At 45.1% G+C, this 20,025-nt stretch overlaps 2 protein-coding genes across 6 annotated transcripts in view; both read right to left on the bottom strand.

Moving 5' to 3' along the window:
• Nucleotides 1-1,051: 1,051 nt before the first annotated feature.
• On the bottom strand, nucleotides 1,052-6,115 carry il15l (interleukin 15, like). Of its 2 annotated transcripts, none has more exons than XM_035622039.2 (5): nucleotides 5,460-6,115; nucleotides 4,823-5,299; nucleotides 2,490-2,537; nucleotides 1,444-1,569; nucleotides 1,052-1,190 (listed from the first exon to the last, which is right to left on the bottom strand). In XM_035622039.2, the coding sequence occupies exons 2-5, from the start codon at nucleotides 4,958-4,960 to the stop codon at nucleotides 1,089-1,091; spliced, it is 414 nt and encodes a 137-aa protein (XP_035477932.1). In that variant the 5' UTR covers nucleotides 4,961-5,299; nucleotides 5,460-6,115; the 3' UTR covers nucleotides 1,052-1,088. The 2 variants fall into 2 exon arrangements, with proteins under 2 accessions (XP_035477932.1, XP_035477934.1); XM_035622041.2 differs by having other exon boundaries at nucleotides 1,444-1,566; nucleotides 5,460-5,730.
• A 786-nt stretch (nucleotides 6,116-6,901) lies between these two features.
• plekhg2 (pleckstrin homology domain containing, family G (with RhoGef domain) member 2) overlaps nucleotides 6,902-20,025 on the bottom strand; it is a 61,827-nt gene continuing 48,703 nt past the window's right edge. For 2 of the 4 annotated variants that reach the window (XM_047335463.1, XM_047335465.1), the window contains 11 exons: nucleotides 19,902-19,935; nucleotides 19,640-19,732; nucleotides 19,330-19,431; nucleotides 17,599-17,637; nucleotides 17,347-17,354; nucleotides 17,049-17,198; nucleotides 16,726-16,854; nucleotides 14,512-16,498; nucleotides 13,863-14,352; nucleotides 12,744-13,559; nucleotides 6,902-11,633 (listed from right to left, as the gene is read on the bottom strand). In XM_047335463.1, coding sequence (XP_047191419.1) covers nucleotides 9,038-11,633; nucleotides 12,744-13,559; nucleotides 13,863-14,352; nucleotides 14,512-16,498; nucleotides 16,726-16,854; nucleotides 17,049-17,198; nucleotides 17,347-17,354; nucleotides 17,599-17,637; nucleotides 19,330-19,431; nucleotides 19,640-19,732; nucleotides 19,902-19,935 — 6,444 coding nt within the window. In that variant the 3' untranslated portion in view covers nucleotides 6,902-9,037. The remainder of the gene's footprint in view (nucleotides 11,634-12,743; nucleotides 13,560-13,862; nucleotides 14,353-14,511; nucleotides 16,499-16,725; nucleotides 16,855-17,048; nucleotides 17,199-17,346; nucleotides 17,355-17,598; nucleotides 17,638-19,329; nucleotides 19,432-19,639; nucleotides 19,733-19,901; nucleotides 19,936-20,025) is intronic. The other 2 variants (XM_047335464.1, XM_047335466.1) reach the window with 2 other exon arrangements.

A 20,025-nucleotide genomic window follows, 5' to 3' on the forward strand; every position in this document is an offset into this window, starting at 1 on the left:
GCGTGATCGATGAACCCCCCTGTAAGCTACGGCGAACGATTGGTCGAGGATGTCGCGAGTCGGTGGACATTCCGTGCACATGTGCTGCCTGCGAGACGAAACTCAGGGATCCACAACAGCAGAGCGTCTTCTCACACTGAACGCCACTTAATTTTCTCTGAAGCTTCAAACAGCGTCAGTTGTTTGAGACTGTTTCAGCTTCGTGCTCTAATATTCAGGAGTTCGGCAGCGTTCGATCACATCAACAAACTGGACCTGAAAATACCACAATTATTTCTTTATTAAGTACATTAATCTCATTTATGTCAAGGCACTCCAAAGGGAAATACTAATTATTCACAGTAATACCATTGATGTTTGATGACTGTGGCAGGTGAGAAAAAAGTATCCAAGGCCCTGATAAAGCAAATGTAAAACTCTTCAATATCTCTTGAGGTCTTTTTTTCTTTCATGGTGGAACTCAATTATTTGATGTTGAGGAAAGTTTAAGTCCTGCACATTCCTTGATTAAGTCAAGTCAAGTTTCCTGAACCATTCGTTCAGGAAACAATTGAACCACATTTTATCCACTCAACATCAGCTCGGAGTTATTTGGGATAACAGTCACTCTGGCGCCCATGTGGCGTTCAAACACGTGACGAGGTCTGGTTCATAGATTCTGGCGCGCCAATGTTTTCTGGAATCTGTGATTAAATCACTTGCATGTGAGTTTCGGTTGTTCAAGGCCCAACGCTTAGAATGTATTGCACTTAAAAACTTCAGTATGTTCATCAGATTTGTCATCAGTTGCAGTTTACTTCATTGCGTTTGATCCCCCACGTTGTTTCTAACGTTGTTTTAGTTTTTTCCATATGAAATGAATTGATCACCCACGAGCACACTGGGGAAAAACTCCCACAACCTTCACATTCCAGCAGCAGATGAAATACCAAATGCTCAAACATCATGCATAACACACTTTATTTGTGCTCAGCTTATTGAAAAGTATGTGATGAACAAAACAGGCCACGAAGTCCTTTGGTGGTGGGCATTGGCGTGGGGGGGGGGGGGGGGGGGGGGGGGGGGGGGGGGGGGGGCTATGAACGGAACTAAAGGCTGTTCGCATTCTGGAGAGTGGAGAGAAGAACCTTGAGGAACTCTTCTGCGGTTTCCTCGTCGAAGCACTCACACTGTCGACAGCCCGACTCCGCCTGCGGGGGAGAAGAAACACAGACACAAAAACAATGCCGACGCTGACAAGAGCTGCGTCACACGAGTACGTCGCTCGAGTGTAATGGTGCGTTCACATGGGACGTGGCGCTAATTGTCGCGTCGCTTGGCGCGCAGGAGTTTGGTCGCTGGAACACTTGTGCTTATTGGCGTCATTGGTGTGAATATCCAATTTCCAAAGTTAGAAAATAAGTTACAAGGTAATGTGTGAGTACTTGAACCGTTGAACCGCACCTGGTTGAAAGACGCTGCCAGGACCTCCAGCATGTGGCTGACGTTGAGTCGTCGCGTCTTCCACTCGTCATCGAGAACTTTGACTTCCGCTGCAAAACACTTTAAGGTGGAACTGGGGCAATTCTGCTGGAGAGAGAGAGGAAGAGAGAGAGAGGAAGATGGGTGTCGGCATCAAACACACTTGCTTTTGCTCGATGGACCATCCCTCCATCTTTTTCTTCTTCCGTGTTCCAGAGGGACAGCGAGTTCTGGGGCGACTCCCTGTGGTCTCCGGTGGAGGATCCTGAACACATGCTCTTCTCCGAGCTCTGAGTCTGAGCAGTCGTCTTCTGGACGAAGCCGCTTGTATAAACAATCTTATTCTGTCAGTCACTTCCTCAGGACCGGGGGTATGCTCCAAATATCATATTGGCTCAAGAAGTTTCCTAAATCTTGAAGTGATGCCGAATTATTCCTCAGCAGCGTGATAAGAGCTGTTCGGATTCTCTAAGTGTTGAGGAGAGGAGCTCCGATGTGTCCTCTCCTGTCTCCTTCAGCAGAGGACACACTGGAGCTTCTCTGTGAGAGGAAGGAGATATAGACCCACAATTCATTGGGGCAGCGATATTTAAGGTGACGCGCCATGAACGAACGTAAACGATTCAATCAGAAGAAGAAGAAGAGTATGAATATGATCCAGAAGAGACGTCATCATGTCGGTTACTGTTTCATTTGAATCATAAAGTCGCACAGTGAACCTGCAGCCAAAGGTCAGAAACTGCAGGAATGTCTGAGCCACATCACATGACGACACACTTCTTTTCTCACGGCAGCTGTTTAATTGTGTTCTTTGTCCTTTTTCAACTTGAAACCTGTTTTAAATTTTGATTCATCTTTTTTACTTTGATGCTGTGATTCTTTGTTTTTAATTATTATTATTGTCTTATTGAGGTAATGACCAGCTGATGACGTTTGTGTGTGTGTGTGTGTGTGTGTGTGTGTTGAAAATAGAAAGCAGATCAGATAAACAGGAAGTGTACACGGCGGAGTGAGGAGGAAGCTCATACCTGGAAGTCTGCCATGGTGGGCGTGTACAGTCGGCTTTTCAGCGACACCTGAGGGGGAGAGGAAGTGAGCATGTTCACACTCACACCAAATACAAGAGTAATAACATCTCCCATCGTTTTATATATTGATTCTTTTGACCTTGTGTTAAGTATTGTGGGACAAATTATAACTTCACAATCATTTTATTAGCCACTAATTGTAAGTACGTAACGTTTAGATCAAATACAGTTATTTCTTTCTTCAGCCACATTGGTCAGTCGGTCCACCTATAACTGTATATAAAGACGATCAGTGACTGTATATAAAGACGATCAGTGACTGTATATAAAGACGATCACTGACTGTATATAAAGACGATCAGTGACTGTATATAAAGACGATCAGTGACTGTATATAAAGACGATCAGTGACTGTATATAAAGACGATCAGTGACTGTATATAAAGACGATCACTGACTGTATATAAAGACGATCAGTGACTGTATATAAAGACGATCAGTGACTGTATATAAAGACGATCAGTGACTGTATATAAAGACGATCACTGACTGTATATAAAGACGATCACTGACTGTATATAAAGACGATCGCTGACTGTATATAAAGACGATCACTGACTGTATATAAAGACGATCACTGACTGTATATAAAGACGATCAGTGACTGTATATAAAGTCGATCACGGACTGTATATAAAGACGACCACTGACTGTATATAAAGTCGATCACGGACTGTATATAAAGTCGACCACTGACTGTATATAATGACGATCACTGACTGTATATAAAGACGATCACTGACTGTATATAATGACGATCAGTGACTGTATATAAAGACGATCACTGACTGTATATAATGACGATCAGTGACTGTATATAAAGACGATCAGTGACTGTATATAAGACGATCACTGACTGTATATAAAGTCGATCACGGACTGTATATAAAGTCGACCACTGACTGTATATAAAGTCGATCACAGACTGTATATAAAGTCGACCACTGACTGTATATAATGACGATCACTGACTGTATATAAAGACGATCACTGACTGTATATAAAGACGATCAGTGACTGTATATGAAGTCGATCAGTGACTGTATATAAAGACGATCACTAACTGTATATAAAGTCGATCAGTGACTGTATATAAAGTCGATCAAGGACTGTACATAAAGTCGACCACTGACTGTATATGAAGACGAACAGTGAGTGTACATGAAGACGAACAGTGAGTGTACATGAAGTCGATCAGTGACTGTATATAAAGACAATCACTGACTGTATATAAAGACGATCACTGACTGTATATAAAGACGATCACTGACTGTATATAAAGACGATCAATGACTGTATATAAAGACGATCACTGACTGTATATAAAGACGATCACTGACTGTATATAAAGACGATCAATGACTGTATATAAAGACGATCACTGACTGTATATAAAGACGATCAATGACTGTATATAAAGACGATCACTGACTGTATATAATGACGATCAGTGACTGTATATGAAGTCGATCAGTGACTGTATATAAAGACGATCACTAACTGTATATAAAGACGATCACTGACTATATAAAGTCGATCAGTGACTGTATATAAAGTCGATCAAGGACTGTATATAAAGTCGACCACTGACTGTATATAATGACGATCCCTGACTGTATATAAAGACGATCAGTGACTGTATATAAAGACGATCACTGACTGTATATAAAGACGATCCCTGACTGTATATAAAGACGATCAGTGACTGTACATAAAGTTGATCACTAACTGTATATAAAGACGATCACTGACTATATAAAGTCGATCACTGACTGTATATAAAGACGATCACTGACTGTATATAAAGTCGATCACTGACTGTATATAAAGTAGATCACTGACTGTATATAAAGACGATCAGTGACTGTATATAAAGACGATCACTGACTGTATATAAAGACGATCAGTGACTGTATATAAAGACGATCACTGACTGTATATAAAGACGATCAATGACTGTATATAAAGACGATCACTGACTGTATATAAAGACGATCACTGACTGTATATAAAGACGATCACTGACTGTATATAAAGATGGCGCATGTCTCCACTTCCTACCAACAACTGGCTTCACTCTGATGCTTCATGTGTTCTGCTGGTGCACAGATCCTGATGTCACTATCATTAAAGATATTGAAAAATCTGGACTTTTGACCCCTTTCACACTGCAGTTATTTAACAAGTGCTGCTGCGTCAAAGTCTAGTTTGCTGGTCCTGGTCAATGGACAGGGTCCGGTCAGCACTGATGACAGTAAAGAAAGGACTGTAACCTTCTTGGGGGCTTCTCTGATGAGCAACTGGACCCTCTTGATGACGTCTAGAGAGCGGAGTCCGGCGGCTGATTTCGGGGCGAGCAGACAGACCTGACACAGAATCACCATCACGAGAGCTGGCCTCCCTCTCAGCATGTCACAGCATCGCCTGCGTCACATTACGTCTCGCACTGCGTCATCAAGTGTTCAAATCCCTTCGGCGCACAAGACGCCGTCTGCGACGTGCCCTCGAGCAAAAACAAGCAAGAGTTGCTGCTGCGCTCCGGCAACAGTCCTGTTGGAATCCCCAGACCAGCTGACGACACCTGGCCGGTTCACAGCACGCACTCGCTCCCAGTGACTGCCGAGGGGCCCTGGGGCAAGGCACCGGCCATCAGAGCTGGAGGTTGTGAAGCAGCTGCAGAGCAGAGGACTGGCGCCGGGTAACGCTCCTCATTCAACGACAATATTTAAAAGTTTGGTACAAGTGTTTTCCTTAATTTACACACACACACACACACACACACACACACACACACACACACACACAAAAAGGTGTTACATCAAACACACAACTAGATTTTCTGCTGCAGGACCAGATGTGAAGAAAGCATGAGTAAAAATATTAGAAATCTGAAAAGCATCAAAAACCAACCTCCATTCCAAAAAACTGCTTATTTCGGTGTGTCAGTGACTTTTCCTCCCAGTTCACATGTTTAACTTTAATGTCCCCGAGTGGATCATCAAACTCCAGAACTGTGGAGAAAGAAGAAGAAGTCGTGTCTCCGCAGGTTGTTGGAGGACACGACGGACGGACGGATACAAGCTCAATCTCCTTCCTCCTCCTCTGAAACATTTATCTTCCTCGCCCTCCTGTTTTCATGTGCTCACTCCTCCCATTCCTCCTCCTCATCCTCCTCATCCTCTTTCACTTCCCACCTCTTTTCCCATCCTGTTAGGAGTTGTTATTTCAGATATCACTGTGGAAACCAGAGGGAAGTGTGAAATAACTGAGCGGCTCTGTGGCATCAGTTTTAATGGTGACTGGCGTAAATTGAAAGTGAATTCCTTCTGCTGTTACAGGATATCACAAACTTTAGTCCAGATGTTGATGGTTAAGATTAGAAACCCTGAGGGGGCACTATGCAGAATCTAGATTAAGATTAAGTTGGGAAAACATCAGCGAATACTTCCTCTCGTTCCATTGGCTGTGGAATGTGGTCTTTCCCCTTGAGAGCTTCATTTCTTCACTTCTCTTCTCAGATTTTGTGAGAGGAGGTTTTGGCTTGACTCTTGTGAGCTGCCATGTCGTCCATCTTTGTACCAACAGCAAATGTGACAATAGCTATAAGACGGTCGAACACAAAAGGAAATCCTTAAAGGGGATAAAGGTAAGTAATTCCGATTGCTACACAGCTAACTTTAGCATTGGCTGCACTCATCTTAAGAAATGTTGTGAGTCAAACATCAAACTTTCTCCAGCGAGAAAACCCAACATGTTGGATCTTGTTTTATAATCAAAGCAGGTTTGTTAGAAAAAGTGTTTCACAGGTGCAAAGGAAACTATATGCTGTGATACTGTGTGAAGTGTTGCAGACACAAGAGTGTTATCAGCCAACACTGCTAATTTCTGTCATGTGCTTGGTCTCCGTTTTATCTTCCACAGTTGAGTATTTTTCACAAAAATATGGGGGGAAAAGCCTTTTAATTGAAATGTACTGTATGTTGCACATTTATCCACAGGCATGTCTGTAATTGTGCCTCTGTAAAGTTTATACATGTTTTGCTGCAGCTAAGAGCTGAAAAGCAGCAGGATCATGAAACATAAAGAAATACAGATGAGTGAAGGTCTTACCCAGAGAAAACTGATGAGCATTGTGGATAATCTGCCGAGCGTTAGGGTGACAAGTGTGGAGAAGGCATGAACGTACCTAATCCAAAATGTGATCAATTTTAAATATTATTTCTTCAAAATGTCTTATCATCCCTTCACTGTCAGATGCAGATCAATGCAAAGCTGGAGACTATGAGCAAATATGCAGTGCAGCACATAACAGCAGTCTCAGTATCAGTAAATTAACAGCCGGAGTCACTTTGTTTTGGTTTTACACCGCACACCTTTTATTTTCCGTACATCTCATTGATTGTATTAGGGCAACTGGATGAAGATTGTATTCATATTTTCCTTTTCACCAGGTCCCAAAAACATGACGTCCTATCGAGTTACCTGCGCTTTGCAGAAACCTCACATCTCATTGAGTGGCTTTCATACTTGCTCCCGCCAGAGTTTGTACTGTCAAATTCCACACCATAGACCATACCATAATCTTTTCTGGAATTAACTTTGATGTTACTTTTCTTTTAGCCCAAACATAACCAAACCTTTTTCATATAGCGTTGTCAAAACATAGAAGGGGCCAGCTATTTTCAATATTGACAACTTTTGAATGTGTAGGGACGTTAAATATGCTTCTATTAAAGGATCTGGAGAGAAAACATGGATCTTTAGCATAAAGAATGTATAGTGAAAGTTTCAGTGTTCCAGACTGCTTACAGCTGAATATCCCTCCCTTCACCCCTCCTACAGTGACCTTCTGGTAACTCTCTAGAAACATGACGGTCCAACATGGTGGACTCCATGTAAGAGGACCCGGTCCTGATGTAGATATAAAGGGCTTATTCAAATCTAAGGTAACGAAAATGATCTTAAATTTCTCAATCGATCGTCCTGAAACCTAAACACTGGCCCTTTGACATTATGAAAGAGACAATATGTCTGTGTGTTGCCTAAGCCAAGTTGAACGTTACATAACTTTCGTACATCAACAACACAAGGCTGTTTTGTCGAAGCAGGATTACCATGACTTTGCCTTGATGCCAACATTCATCAAATTCCATTGACTTTCTAACACAACACGATTTTGAAAACCAAGTATATATGAGGTTTCTGAAGAACAATGGGAGAAATTGACGAGTCAATGAACCATCTGAGTATATCAATATGGGAACAAATGCAGCATTAAAAACAGATTTCGGTTTGGTCTGCAGTTAAAGGACAACTTACCAGACACGTCATTTTAACATACACACACACACACACGCTCAAAGCATGCACCCAGGAGCTGAGGACACTGTGCAAAATACCAACATTTACTTTAAGGATATTAAGTGCCAAAGAGAATAAAACTAACCTCATAAATAAACAATAAAATAAAAAGAATAATAAAAATGGTTAAAAAGAGAGATTAATAATAACCATAGTTATCACCAATCTTAAACACCGACCTCAGATAGTCAGACAATCATTTTTGTTCAACAGAATATATTTATATATATAAAAAACTAGAAAAACAAATGAACAAACTTAATAACACATTAAGTAACTATGATTGCATACAGCAATGGCTGGACACTGGACCTTCAACGTGTCTGTGTTCGCTGGAGCTGCAAAAATCTGATGCACCTCATTACATGTTAATGTTACTGATTTTACAGGCTTTTTCAAAAACGTCTTGAATGAATTGTTCATGAGAAAAGTCATATCCACAAAAAGAGGCCAGAGAGGTTCATAAGGGGAACCGTCCAATGAACAGACTTAAGATCGGTTAAAGTGTCTGACCAGTCTGCAAATTCACCACACCCAGTTCTGGACATTCATGGTTTTGTTGCTTATCCAACAAGATCAAAGCAAATTGATTTATTTCCATTGATGGTGACGTACAGGTTGTCTTTATGTCTTTTTACAATATTAGGATATTTAAAGCAATTCCACTGGCATCCACTCAAAAGTCCCAGATTGCAAAATAAAATACCATGTGCGTCTGCTAAGGTATAGAGCGTTTCCAGAAGCCGCAAAGATTTAATGTGTAGTCAGCATAACGTCTGACTCTAAATACAACACTTTACACGTCTTGAAGTCAGTGTCACACTGGGATGAGAACATTCATTAGATCCCTCAGATGTGAACTTATTCCCAGGCCAAAGTAACTCATTCTTTGCCATCATAGAAAGATCCTTTTCAACATTTCAACACTTTCAGCTCAATCAGAGGTTCACGTTCCACCAGTGAATACTTCTAAAGGTTTGGACCGCTGAATATAAGTCAGAAGTTACACAAGAACTTTTTATGCTTATTTGCGTCTCCTCGGTACGGGGCAATGTATCTAGTGCACATCGTTTCTAATGCTTTTTAAATTTTCATAGACTTTCTCCTCTTTAGGTGAGTTCCCTCTTTCAAAGCCTGTTACAGTTCTGAGGAAGAGGGGAGGGAATGTGTGAAAGTCCATTGATGCTTACTCTCCTCACCATCTGCCCTTGTCCTGATCCTCCAGCTCCGGCTCCAGCTTGCAGGGTTTGGGTCAGGCTAACTTGGGCAGTGCTTAAGGAGGTTATTCGGCCACTTCCAGCAATCTGGAGGTTGACTGTGGTGGCATAACTGGTCTTCTGGTTCCCAATTTTGGTAGGGGAGGAATGGGAAAAAGATATGGGTGATGAGCTTGAGGGCAAGGGGGAGTGGTCACAGGGTACAGAAGGGGTTTTGGTGGCGATTTGGACCTGAGGTTGTAATTTAATTTGGGATGGGTGGTTTTGGTACTGATAGGGGGTAGGTGGAGGGGAGGTCATGCCTGAGGAGGACATGGCCAGACAAGAGGAAGAGAGGGTTTGTTCATGGAAGGGCCGAGCAACGTAGGCACAGATGAGCTGGCTACGACAGTTACCCTCTACTAGCTCTGGGTCTCCCCATTCTTTCTGGCTATCTGATGGAGCTGGAGAATAGAGGAAGGAATGAGAGAGCGGGGAGAGAGTAGAAGGAAAGGAGGCGATGACAGTGGAAGTTGCACTTGTATCTAGGCTATCAGTCCCACTATATTTGGTCGAAAGCTCTCGTACATCTGGCCAAGGCACACTGGTGAAATGCTGCCCACTAAGGGTGCCCTTACCTGGAGTAAGTTTGCTAGGTGAGAGAGGGGATTGAAGTCCCGCTCGGGGACTGAGGCATGAGGGTGAGCTGTTGTATGAGGACCATCCACTCCTTGGACTGGTTGGACATGACTCCTGCTGGTCAAAGGACCCTTGACCACTTCCGCTGAAACCGAATGACCTATGACTGCTCTCTGCCCACGAGCGGCGCATTCCGCTCGGGTTGCTCCGCGCTGGACTTGGGGGTCTGTCAGATAAATTGGAAGAGAAAGACCTACGGAGCGTTTGGGACGGTGTTTGGGATGTAGTAGGACAGGTTCCAGAAGGGGATGCGGCTCTGGAACTGTGCAGTGGGACCGTAGAGGAGGTGAATGTTGATGATTTTAAAGAGGAGGAAAAGGGAGATGAAGGAGAAGAGGAAGGAAATCCGGGGTTTCTAGGTTGAGGTGCTGCAACATTATTTTTCCACATATTCACTGACACACCAATGGGTGGTGGGGAGAGAATCCGGGGGCTCAGACATGAGGATGACTGCACAAATGCCGAGCTTACTGAAGAGGCCGTGGGTAGCTCTAAAGTTAGGCCTAGTGGATTATGGGAGTTTGCACTTCCTGCCCTTGTGCTCCGGGGGTGGGGAGGTTTGTTTGCCATGGGGGAGCAGTAATTATGTTGAGGAGGTGGGGAACAGAGGCGAGTAAACAAAGAAGGGGTTGGGGATGGAGATGGGGACTGAACTCGTGAGCTGGGTTCGGATGCAGAAAAAGGCTGTGCTACTCGGTTGTGGGACCCCGACCAGAAAGGATCATGGGTGTGTTGCATTACTGTGGCATTGGGGCTACCATTAGCTAATGGCGCTTTCTGTAGTTTTCCTGAACAACCCCCATTATTGACAGCACCATTAATGCTACAATTACTGGTATTACTTACATTGTTGATCACTGTGGTTGAATCAGCTAACCAAATGTTATTGTTGTTGTTTGCATTCTGCAGTGAGTCAATTTTTGAGTGAAGGAATGAAGGACGGGAGGAAGGAGAAGAAAAGGGAGTAGATTGATGATGGACCATAGATGGGGAGGGTGAGCGGTGCGAAAGAGAATGAGGAGGGGACTGAGTGGGCGACAGGGAATGGCAAGAGGACGGTGGACACCTTGGATGTTGGTACCCATCCGTACTGAAACTTTGCTGACTGGGAGGGAGTTTAGGAGAAGTGGAATGCCGTTGTAGATGAGACGAGGGTAAGGACGGAGTGGACGAAGGGCTGTGATTTACTGATTTCATGGGTGGGGCTTGTTGCCGGGCAGTGTTCTTTTTTGCCATACTCTGACTGATAGACTGACTGATACAGGAGGCAGCTAAAGATCTGGTAAATGCAGAGGAAGAAGCAATGGGGGAGGTGCAGAGGGAAGAGGATGGTGTAGGGGAGGATGGAAGACCTGATCTTACTGATGAAGGCCTCCCTGAAGAAGAATAGAAGGAGGGGGTTAAAGCTGTGGAAGGTGTTGGAGAGGAGGCAGGTGGGGATCTCATGGTGGAAATCCTGCCAGAAGAGGAAGTAGGGGATAAACAGGAAAGCGCCCCAGATAACACGTTTGGGGAGGTGAAGCCTTCTACAGATACACTGGTGTGAGGCGATGCTGGAACAACCCTGAATGGTGAGGAGCAAGGTGGTGCTCGGACAGTGGAGGAGGAAGTCGGGGGTGGAGAGGAGGTGGGAGAAGGCCTTACAGGAGAAGGGGAGCACTGTCTGAGGCCGGGTCTGAAGGCTGAGGGGGCCGGGGTGAGTTCTGTGTTCTGGGTATAGGTGGAAATTGCTTGGTTGGGTCGCTCCATCAGGCTTGCTGTCTCTGAGGAGGGTCTGGATGGTCGGCGGCAGTCTGAAGATGTGCTGAAGGCCTGGTGGTCTTGTTCCCTGGATGTGACAGAGAAGCACTGATCAAATCGAGCCAAATTTGCAGTTCATGGAAGCGTATCTAAATTTGACATCAACAGTGGTTTGATGAGGCCATTGTAAGTGAGTGTAAAGCCACTGATGCATTGCTATAGTATTTTCTGGGCCATGATCGCCTCCTTTTTAAAGCAAGTTCCCTTTTTAAACCTTGTGGTTTACAGGAACTTGCTCCTCGACCCACATGTTCCCGGGGTCCAGAGGGGATTAATTATGTTGAGGAGGAGGAAAGCGGAAGAGAGTAAATGAGGGAATATTAGGAATGAACTCGTGAATTGCATATTGTTTTAGAAAGAGATCGTTCTGGTAAAATCTGGCTAACATCTGGACATGTTCGTAAAACACATGGGGATTTCATTAAGCTGATGTGGTGTGGGAACCATTTCCATTGCTCTGCAAGAAAAGGGAATGAGTAACCTTCCAATACATTCCACTCAGTTTGATCAATTTTGTAAATTTATGAAAGTGTTTTACCTTTATACCTTCATTGTTTTTGGACTTGATTTTGTAAGATATCATATGAGATTAATTGTTGTCAGTGCATTTTTTAGAGATAACACGTTATAAAAGGTAACAATATAACAAGTTTCTGTGCTGTTGCTTGTGTTTCTGGCCAATTTTCCCAAGCTGAAACACATTCCAGTAATATGGCTGAAGGCAAATTCTCTGCTGTGAAGATGCAAAGTGGCATTCCACACTCTGCTCTACCTTCCTCTAATCACAAACCTAAGGCGATAAAACCCTGATTAAACGGTCATAGATTTCTACATTCAGCATTGGTTATCAACATACGTTATCAGAAGATAAACTACATATCAGGAGGACATGAAAGAGCTAAAACTTCTCAGCTGTTTAATCGAAGTTAGTACAATGTTATATGTGTTGGTAATATTGAAAAACAAGTGAATCTTGGGTCGGTACATGGCTGGTTTTTGAGGTTAAGATGAGGTCAGGATGTTTGTTGAACATCTCTGTTCTGTACCTAATTATGAAAAACTATCAAGAAGCTGTTATGTGTAGTTCACAGGTTGTTATTTTTCAAGCGTGTTAGGATTGAATCTGCCACAAACATACCTATAGTCATGTGGAGTGGTGATATTGACATTCCAGGGGTTAGACGAAGCCTGTTCACCCATAGCAGTGGGTAAGTCTGGTGGCCTCTGGCTGGTGAAGGTTGGTAGACAGTCCACAGACTGCACTGATGGAGGGCGTGGTTCGGGGGGAGTTGATGCTGGGTATTGAACTGATGGCCATGGACTTGGTGCTGCTCCCTCTCTTTCCTTGCGACCCTCTGGTGTTTCTGTGATTGCATGACTAGAAGCCAGAGCGGGGTCAAAGTTCAAGTGCAAAGGCTGACTCAGGGGTGGTGGATTAACTAGTTCTCTTGAGGATCTATGGTATGATGGCTCTTCTGAGAAGATCAACATGGAGCCCTTTAGCATCATCCTGGTTTGAGCTGAGGAATTTAAATCATATTTTGTCTCTTTTGATTTCATCTGATCGCTTGTGAGCTCATGCTTCTTTGGCCCTCCAAATGTCCCCAGTGTAGTAGATCCTCCCTCCTCCAGTTGGGTCTGCTCCCCTGGGAAAGGCACCATGGAGCGTGGGGACTCTGCTGGAGGCTGGTTCTGTGTAGATGCTACTACCAGTACCAGCTCTCCATCCATGTTCTTTGTGCAAACCAAGTATTCAGGCTCTGCATCAGGACTCTGCACATCCTTGGTATCATTGTTGTCTTTATGCCCTGTAGAAATGTCGTATTCTGGTATTCCTTTATCATGTGTAGCCGGTGTATCTGGGTTATATTTTTGTGCTGGCTGGGTCATGATGTTTACGGGTGTTGTGTCTTCTCTGACTGAGTTAACAGGGTGTCCAGCACTCTGATCTGACCTGCAGGAAACCAGAAGGAGAATCAAACAGTGAACTCAAAAAGGCAATGACTAAAATATCTTCTGGTTAATTACTCAACTTGATAATATACATTTAAATCCCTCCAATAAACAACTAATTGCTGGCTCCATAAACACTCTCATATTGAGAAACCTGCAAAAGCCTGTCTAATCCAGTTTACCTACAGGTAAATCAGGTCTTTGATCATGGCACCTTTACAAGCCACTATAAGTATAATTTATCACATTATCATGCTAATCTCATTCACTATTCATGTCTGTCAAGACAGTATTATCCACTCACCCCTCTTTTTTGTTTGTCTGATCAGTATCTGGATTCAGGGCTTCACCTCTCCCCGTGGGAGGGCAGCGGTCACTGAACTCGGTGACTCTACAGTCCAAAGTCATGGAGGAAATCAAGGGGCTGTTTGTGCCAGAGCAGCATAAACCGGTGCTCTGATCTTCAGGCTGTGCACTGAAGTGATGCCTGGATGCTGAACAATCCACGGACCTGTCAGTGAAAGTGTGCCCTGGGTTGTAGGTGTTGTTGTAGGCCTGGGTTTCACTGCATGATGGATCTCTTAGTGCAGTGGATGGATTTGCCCCAGGGATGGTGGAAGTCTGGGGGTTGACAAATAATCTGCAGCCCACACTAGAGTCTCTTTCTTTGGCCAAGGCAAAGATGAAGTCCCTGGGCCTGGAGAGGGTGAACTCATTCATCTGGTGGTGAGAGGCCGAGGTCGGCTGACCAAACAGCCGAGGTTCACTGGGGGATGTCACTGTTCCCTGGAAATCTAGAAGAGAACCACAGAAAACAATTGGTTACCATTATCATGCAGCAGCAAGACATTTAGGGTGGTTACATTGGTCAGTTTGACAGTCACATTGCAAAGTGTCCAGAATGTTTCACAATCAAAGAGATAAATATTAATATATCATAAGGCCCAACCTACCATTTGTCAGACTCTCTGCTCTCGTTAGCATCCTCTCCTCCTGGATCCTCTGGTTCTCCAAGATCATGGTCTGCGTCTGATACTTGCTGCCAATATTGGTCTGTTTTTGGCTTTGGTAATGTGTCTGCGTTGGACTCCACATCTGGCCTTTAGTTTTGATCAGAGATTGCTGCCTAGACTGTTTTGTGGTCTGGCTCTGAAATTTGGTCTCGGCGTGATTTTGGCATCCAATGTTGGTGTCTGTGAGGTTATCTGATTCCATTTGGTGTTGCTTTGGCTGCTGGTGAGTAGTTGGGATTTCTGTCTGAGTCTGAGACTGAACCTGTTGCTGGCTTGTAGTTTGGGTCTGAGTTGAGTGTCCAGAAAAGCCCCATGATTGGTTCCATACACCGTAAGCCCGTTTCTGATGCAGTGGAACCTTCATGGTGCTGGCCTTGGCACTGTACATCCGGGCCAGTGTTTGGACCTTGCTCAAAATACGCTCTGAGTTTTCCACAGGGCTGGACTCAAATAATCCAATACTGGCTACATCCGACCCCATGCCCTCAAACAAAGCCCGGTTAGCGGTGACAATCCTGGTGTGGCGGGACCATCGACCCACTTTTATCTGACTAGGAAGACCCTCAAGGTTCCCGCTGGTCTTGTCTAGGTCTCTGTGATTGGTTGTAGTCAAAGTGGACTCAGTTTTGGTCTCAGTTTTTTGACATTGTTCTATAGGTGACAGACCTGTAGAGGGGTCTGTTTGGTTTCCCATTGGTTCTGCTGGGCCTGCTTGGTTTGGTTCACAACCACTCATAACAGCTTGGATATTGGTTGTTTCATCTCGGCACCTGTGATGTTTGGAAGTACATGGTCCTTCTCCTTTCACTGAATGTCCACCTTGCTCCACAGTAACAACAACACTAGTCTTTTCCTCCTGCCCTTCTTCCAGGTCTTCGTACAATGGTCCTTTGCAGACATTTCCATTTGTATCTTGTTTCTCAGTCTCTTCTCCAACAGGCTGGTTCTGATTCAACTGCAGATTCACACCCACTTGGTTTAGAGTGTCCTTGTCCTGCGTCGTGGAAAAGGCTGGTGTCTTGATAGCGCCTTCCACATCAAAATCTAGGGAGCCGATTGGCTTATCTGCATGTCTATCATTCTCTGCATCAGCGGGATGAGTGAGGAAATAGGGACCTGTCTCTCCATCAGTCTCTCTATCGATTGCTTCAGTTGTTTCATACTTGGATTGTCCACTCTCTGTCTTCCCCTGATGTCCACTCACATCAAAGCGTGATACAGACCCCTTCACCAATCCGGATGGGATTTGTGAGAAACTATTCCGCCTCCTTGATGCCACTCCTTCTCCCAGTTCATCTTCCTCCTCTGCCTCATCTTCTCCGGCTTCGGCTGCTGCCTCGTAGTAACTCCTGATCTTTTCGATGATCTTCTTGTCCCGTTTGGTGAGGTGGGAGCCTCTTGTTGGTGGCTGGCGTCTCTGGATGGGGTGAAGGAAGAGATCTGGATTCTTGGAGGCGGTTGTGACCCCAGTGTTCGCTTCTTCCCTGGGTATATTACAGCTGCTGCTGTTCTCTCTCTCTTCCTCTGCTGAGATGGAGGAATGAAGATCTGATGTTGGAGTATCGATGATGCCCTCTCCCTCACCTTCATCTCTGGTTTGATTCTCCTCTTTGTCTTTTTCTACCTCTCCTTGTTTCTCTCCATCTGCTTCCACTCCCTCTTCCACTTGACTTTTTGCATCTGGAATTTCTTTGACCTCAGTTGTTGTTGTCTCATTTTCAACTCCATTTTCCTTGCCTTTCCTTCCAGAGCCATCAGGCTGACTTGGGAGGCTGCTGTCATCCTCCATCTCTGCTCTTTCCTTCTCCTGTGGCCTTGAGGTTCTTTGTTCTGGGCTGGAGGGGCAAGTGACTGGGGGCAGTGGGCAGGTGAAGTTGTTCTGGTTAGTTGGAGGCTGACTTTCTTTAAGCTGATCAAGGACCGGCTCCTGGAAGAAGAGCAAGACAGAGTTGTTTTAAAATCACTCTTCTATAAACTCTTTTATGAACTCCAGGATTGGCACAGTTGCTTTAGATGTTTGGCACTTTGGCTTAAACCAAAACGTCTTGAGTATTACTGGCCAATCCATGAAATCTTATTGTTTTTTCAAATCTGGTTAAGCACAAATATAATTTGAGTCTTTTATGTCATATACCGATTAGAGTGTATTCTTACCATTGCATCCGTATGAATGGAGGCGAGTCCCTCCCTGGCTCTGCTCTGGTTGATGAACTCCAGGATCTCCTCCGTGATGGACAGAGAAGGAGGAGGGATGAGGGGGGTCAACTCCTCATCATCCTCGTCCTGATCATAAGAACAAATGACAATTGGTATTGAAAAAGCAGGGTCATTGAATGTCTTTCCCGGTCCAAGTTCAAGTCAAGAAAGAAAGTTTGTTACATCGTCCAACTTAAATATTAAATTGTATAGCGCAGCGACCCAGTGGGAACAATCGAGTCCAATCTATGCTATTCTCACGTCACGTCACAGTAAAATACCTCCTCCTCCGGTTTTGGTCGTAGCTGTGGCATCAGGCCGAGTTCAGCCCGCTCGGCCTCCACCTCGATGACGGAGGATGCGAGCGTGCTGCTGCTACCAGCTGAGCCCAGACCGTCAGCCTGGCACAGCTCGCCCTCACTGCCCGCCTGCTGCAAAACAACACAACACCGCCCAGTCAGCATGAGAAGATCCTCCTCTACTTCCCTAAAACTCATACATCCATATCCATATATCCATTTTTAAAAGTAAGTTCTGGTTTGACTGCGACACGCCCTGTTGTGGACAACGGTTTGTTACCTTCAGGGCTGCAGGGTTCACCAGGTGGTAGGAAAGGAGTCGATGGTCAGCGGAGGGAGAAGAGAAGAAGAAGTGAGTGTCACACGAATGAGCAGTGGAACAAACCAAAGTGGTTTTATGAGGTTGTGCTTTACACGGACAGTAAACAAAGATGGACGACATGACGGCTCCCAAAAGTGAAACTGGTGTCTGGCTGCAGTGTAGGCCATAAGCCCCGCCCCCATTCTGACGTGGATTCAGAAACGTTCTCACCGTTGGGATGAAACACGGCTTCGATGTCTTTAGCCGGAGCTGAAACAGAAACATGGACATTGTACGTGTGGTGGATCAGGATTGTGACAGCGTGCTGCCTCTTATAATGTAATGACATCATCTAAAACTTATTGTTATTATCATAATTATTATAATTATGCACTTTTCTCATCGTAACATTAAACCTTGTTATGCTGTTACAGCAGTAAAGTGGGTGAGGCTGAGGTCTCCAGGTGTCTCTCTCTCTACCTATCTGTCTCTCTACCTGTCTGTCTCTCTGTCTACCTGTCTGTCTCCAGGTGTCGCTCTCTCTACCTGTCTGTCTCCTGGTGTCTGTCTCTCTACCTGTCTGTCTCCAGGTGTCTCTCTCTCTACCTGTCTGTCTCCAGGTGTCTCTCTCTCTACCTGTGTTTTTCCTGGTGTCTCTCTCTCTACCTGTCTGTCTCCAGGTGTCTCTCTCTCTACCTGTATGTCTCCAGGTGTCTCTCTCTCTACCTGTCTGTCTCCTGGTGTCTCTATGTCTACCTGTGTTTTTCCTGGTGTCTCTCTCTTTACCTGTCTGTCTGTCTCTCTGTCTGTCTCTCTCTCTGTCTACCTGTCTTTCTCCTGGTGTCTCTCTCTCTACATGTCTGTCTCTCTGTCTACCTGTCTGTCTCCAGGTGTCTCTCTCTCTACCTGTCTGTCTCTCTGTCTACCTGTCTGTCTCCAGGTGTCTCTCTGTCTACCTGTTTGTCTCCTGGTGTCTCTCTCTACCTGTCTGTCTCTCTCTCTACCTGTTTGTCTCCAGGTGTCTCTATGTCTACCTGTCTGTCTCCAGGTGTCTCTCTCTCTACCTGTCTGTCTCCAGGTGTCTCTCTCTCTACCTGTTTGTCTCCTGGTGTCTCTCTCTCTACCTGTCTGTCTCTCTCTCTACCTGTCTGTCTCCAGGTGTCTCTCTCTCTACCTGTTTGTCTCCTGGTGTCTCTCTCTCTACCTGTCTGTCTCCAGGTGTCTCTCTCTCTACCTGTTTGTCTCCTGGTGTCTCTCTCTCTACCTATCTGTCTCTCTGTCTACCTGTTTGTCTCCTGGTGTCTCTCTCTACCTGTCTGTCTCTCTCTCTACCTGTTTGTCTCCAGGTGTCTCTATGTCTACCTGTCTGTCTCCAGGTGTCTCTCTCTCTACCTGTCTGTCTCCAGGTGTCTCTCTCTCTACCTGTTTGTCTCCTGGTGTCTCTCTCTCTACCTGTCTGTCTCTCTCTCTACCTGTCTGTCTCCAGGTGTCTCTCTCTCTACCTGTTTGTCTCCTGGTGTCTCTCTCTCTACCTGTCTGTCTCCAGGTGTCTCTCTCTCTACCTGTTTGTCTCCTGGTGTCTCTCTCTCTCTCTACCTATCTGTCTCTCTCTCTACCTGTCTGTCTCCAGGTGTCTCTCTGTCTACCTGTTTGTCTCCTGGTGTCTCTCTCTACCTGTCTGTCTCTCTCTCTACCTGTTTGTCTCCAGGTGTCTCTGTCTACCTGTCTGTCTCCAGGTGTCTCTCTCTCTACCTGTCTGTCTCCAGGTGTCTCTCTCTCTACCTGTTTGTCTCCTGGTGTCTCTCTCTCTACCTGTTTGTCTCCTGGTGTCTCTCTCTCTACCTGTCTGTCTCTCTCTCTACCTGTCTGTCTCCAGGTGTCTCTCTCTCTACCTGTTTGTCTCCTGGTGTCTCTCTCTCTACCTGTCTGTCTCTCTCTCTACCTGTCTGTCTCTCTGTCTACCTGACTGTCTCCTGGTGCGTCTGTATGGCAGGTTTCCCTCCAGCAGTAGCGGCAGACTCTTCCTGGACTTCTCCGGTGTGTACGTCAGCAGCTCTGGAGGCTCTGCAGCGAGAGAAGCTCAAACATAAATATGATCCAATATATATAATCATGTTAATATAGAACACGTGGCGGACACGATGCCGACTCCCCCACTGGGGGTTGTCAGGTTTGTCCCTGATACAAATTTATTTTTGAAAAAAAATCAGAATCAACGTAATTTTTTTGCCATTGAAGCTGCGGCACGGAGGAGCCGACCACGGACCCTGACCTGATTGGCGTCGGCCCCTGTGAAAGCCATGGAAGTCGTCCAGTCGTGGCGAGGCAGAGCTCCTCTTCAGGTGGTCCTGGTCAAACTGAGGAGCTGAAACACAGGAAGTGATGTCACCACACCCGGTCAGCAGCCGCACGGCTGATTCATTCATGGCTAAAATGCTAATAAACAGAACTGTCAAAAAAGTGTGTGTCCCTCTGTGTGTGTGTGTGTGTGTGTGTGTGTGTGTGTGTGTGTGTGTGTGTGTGTGTGAACTCACATTGACAGAAGTTGTCTCCCAGCACCTGTCTTGCCTGGACAGAGAGACACGAGACAGAAAATCAGTTTACCTTCAGCAGCGTTTGACAACAACAATAATTATAATAATAAGAACAGTGGAGCTC

This window comes from Scophthalmus maximus, chromosome 11 (assembly GCF_022379125.1).
Source record: "Scophthalmus maximus strain ysfricsl-2021 chromosome 11, ASM2237912v1, whole genome shotgun sequence".
NCBI lineage: Eukaryota > Metazoa > Chordata > Actinopteri > Pleuronectiformes > Scophthalmidae > Scophthalmus > Scophthalmus maximus.

Excerpts from the sequence above, each read along its gene's own strand:
- il15l (XM_035622039.2), bottom strand. The coding sequence starts at position 4,960 with ATGCTGAGAGGGAGGCCAGCTCTCGTGATGGTGATTCTGTGTCAGGTC. Across the intron at positions 2,538-4,822 it reads TCAGAGAAGCCCCCAAGAAG|GTGTCGCTGAAAAGCCGACT; the intron begins GTTACAGTCCTT and ends TCTCCCCCTCAG. Across the intron at positions 1,570-2,489 it reads CCACCATGGCAGACTTCCAG|CAGAATTGCCCCAGTTCCAC; the intron begins GTATGAGCTTCC and ends CTCTCTCTCCAG.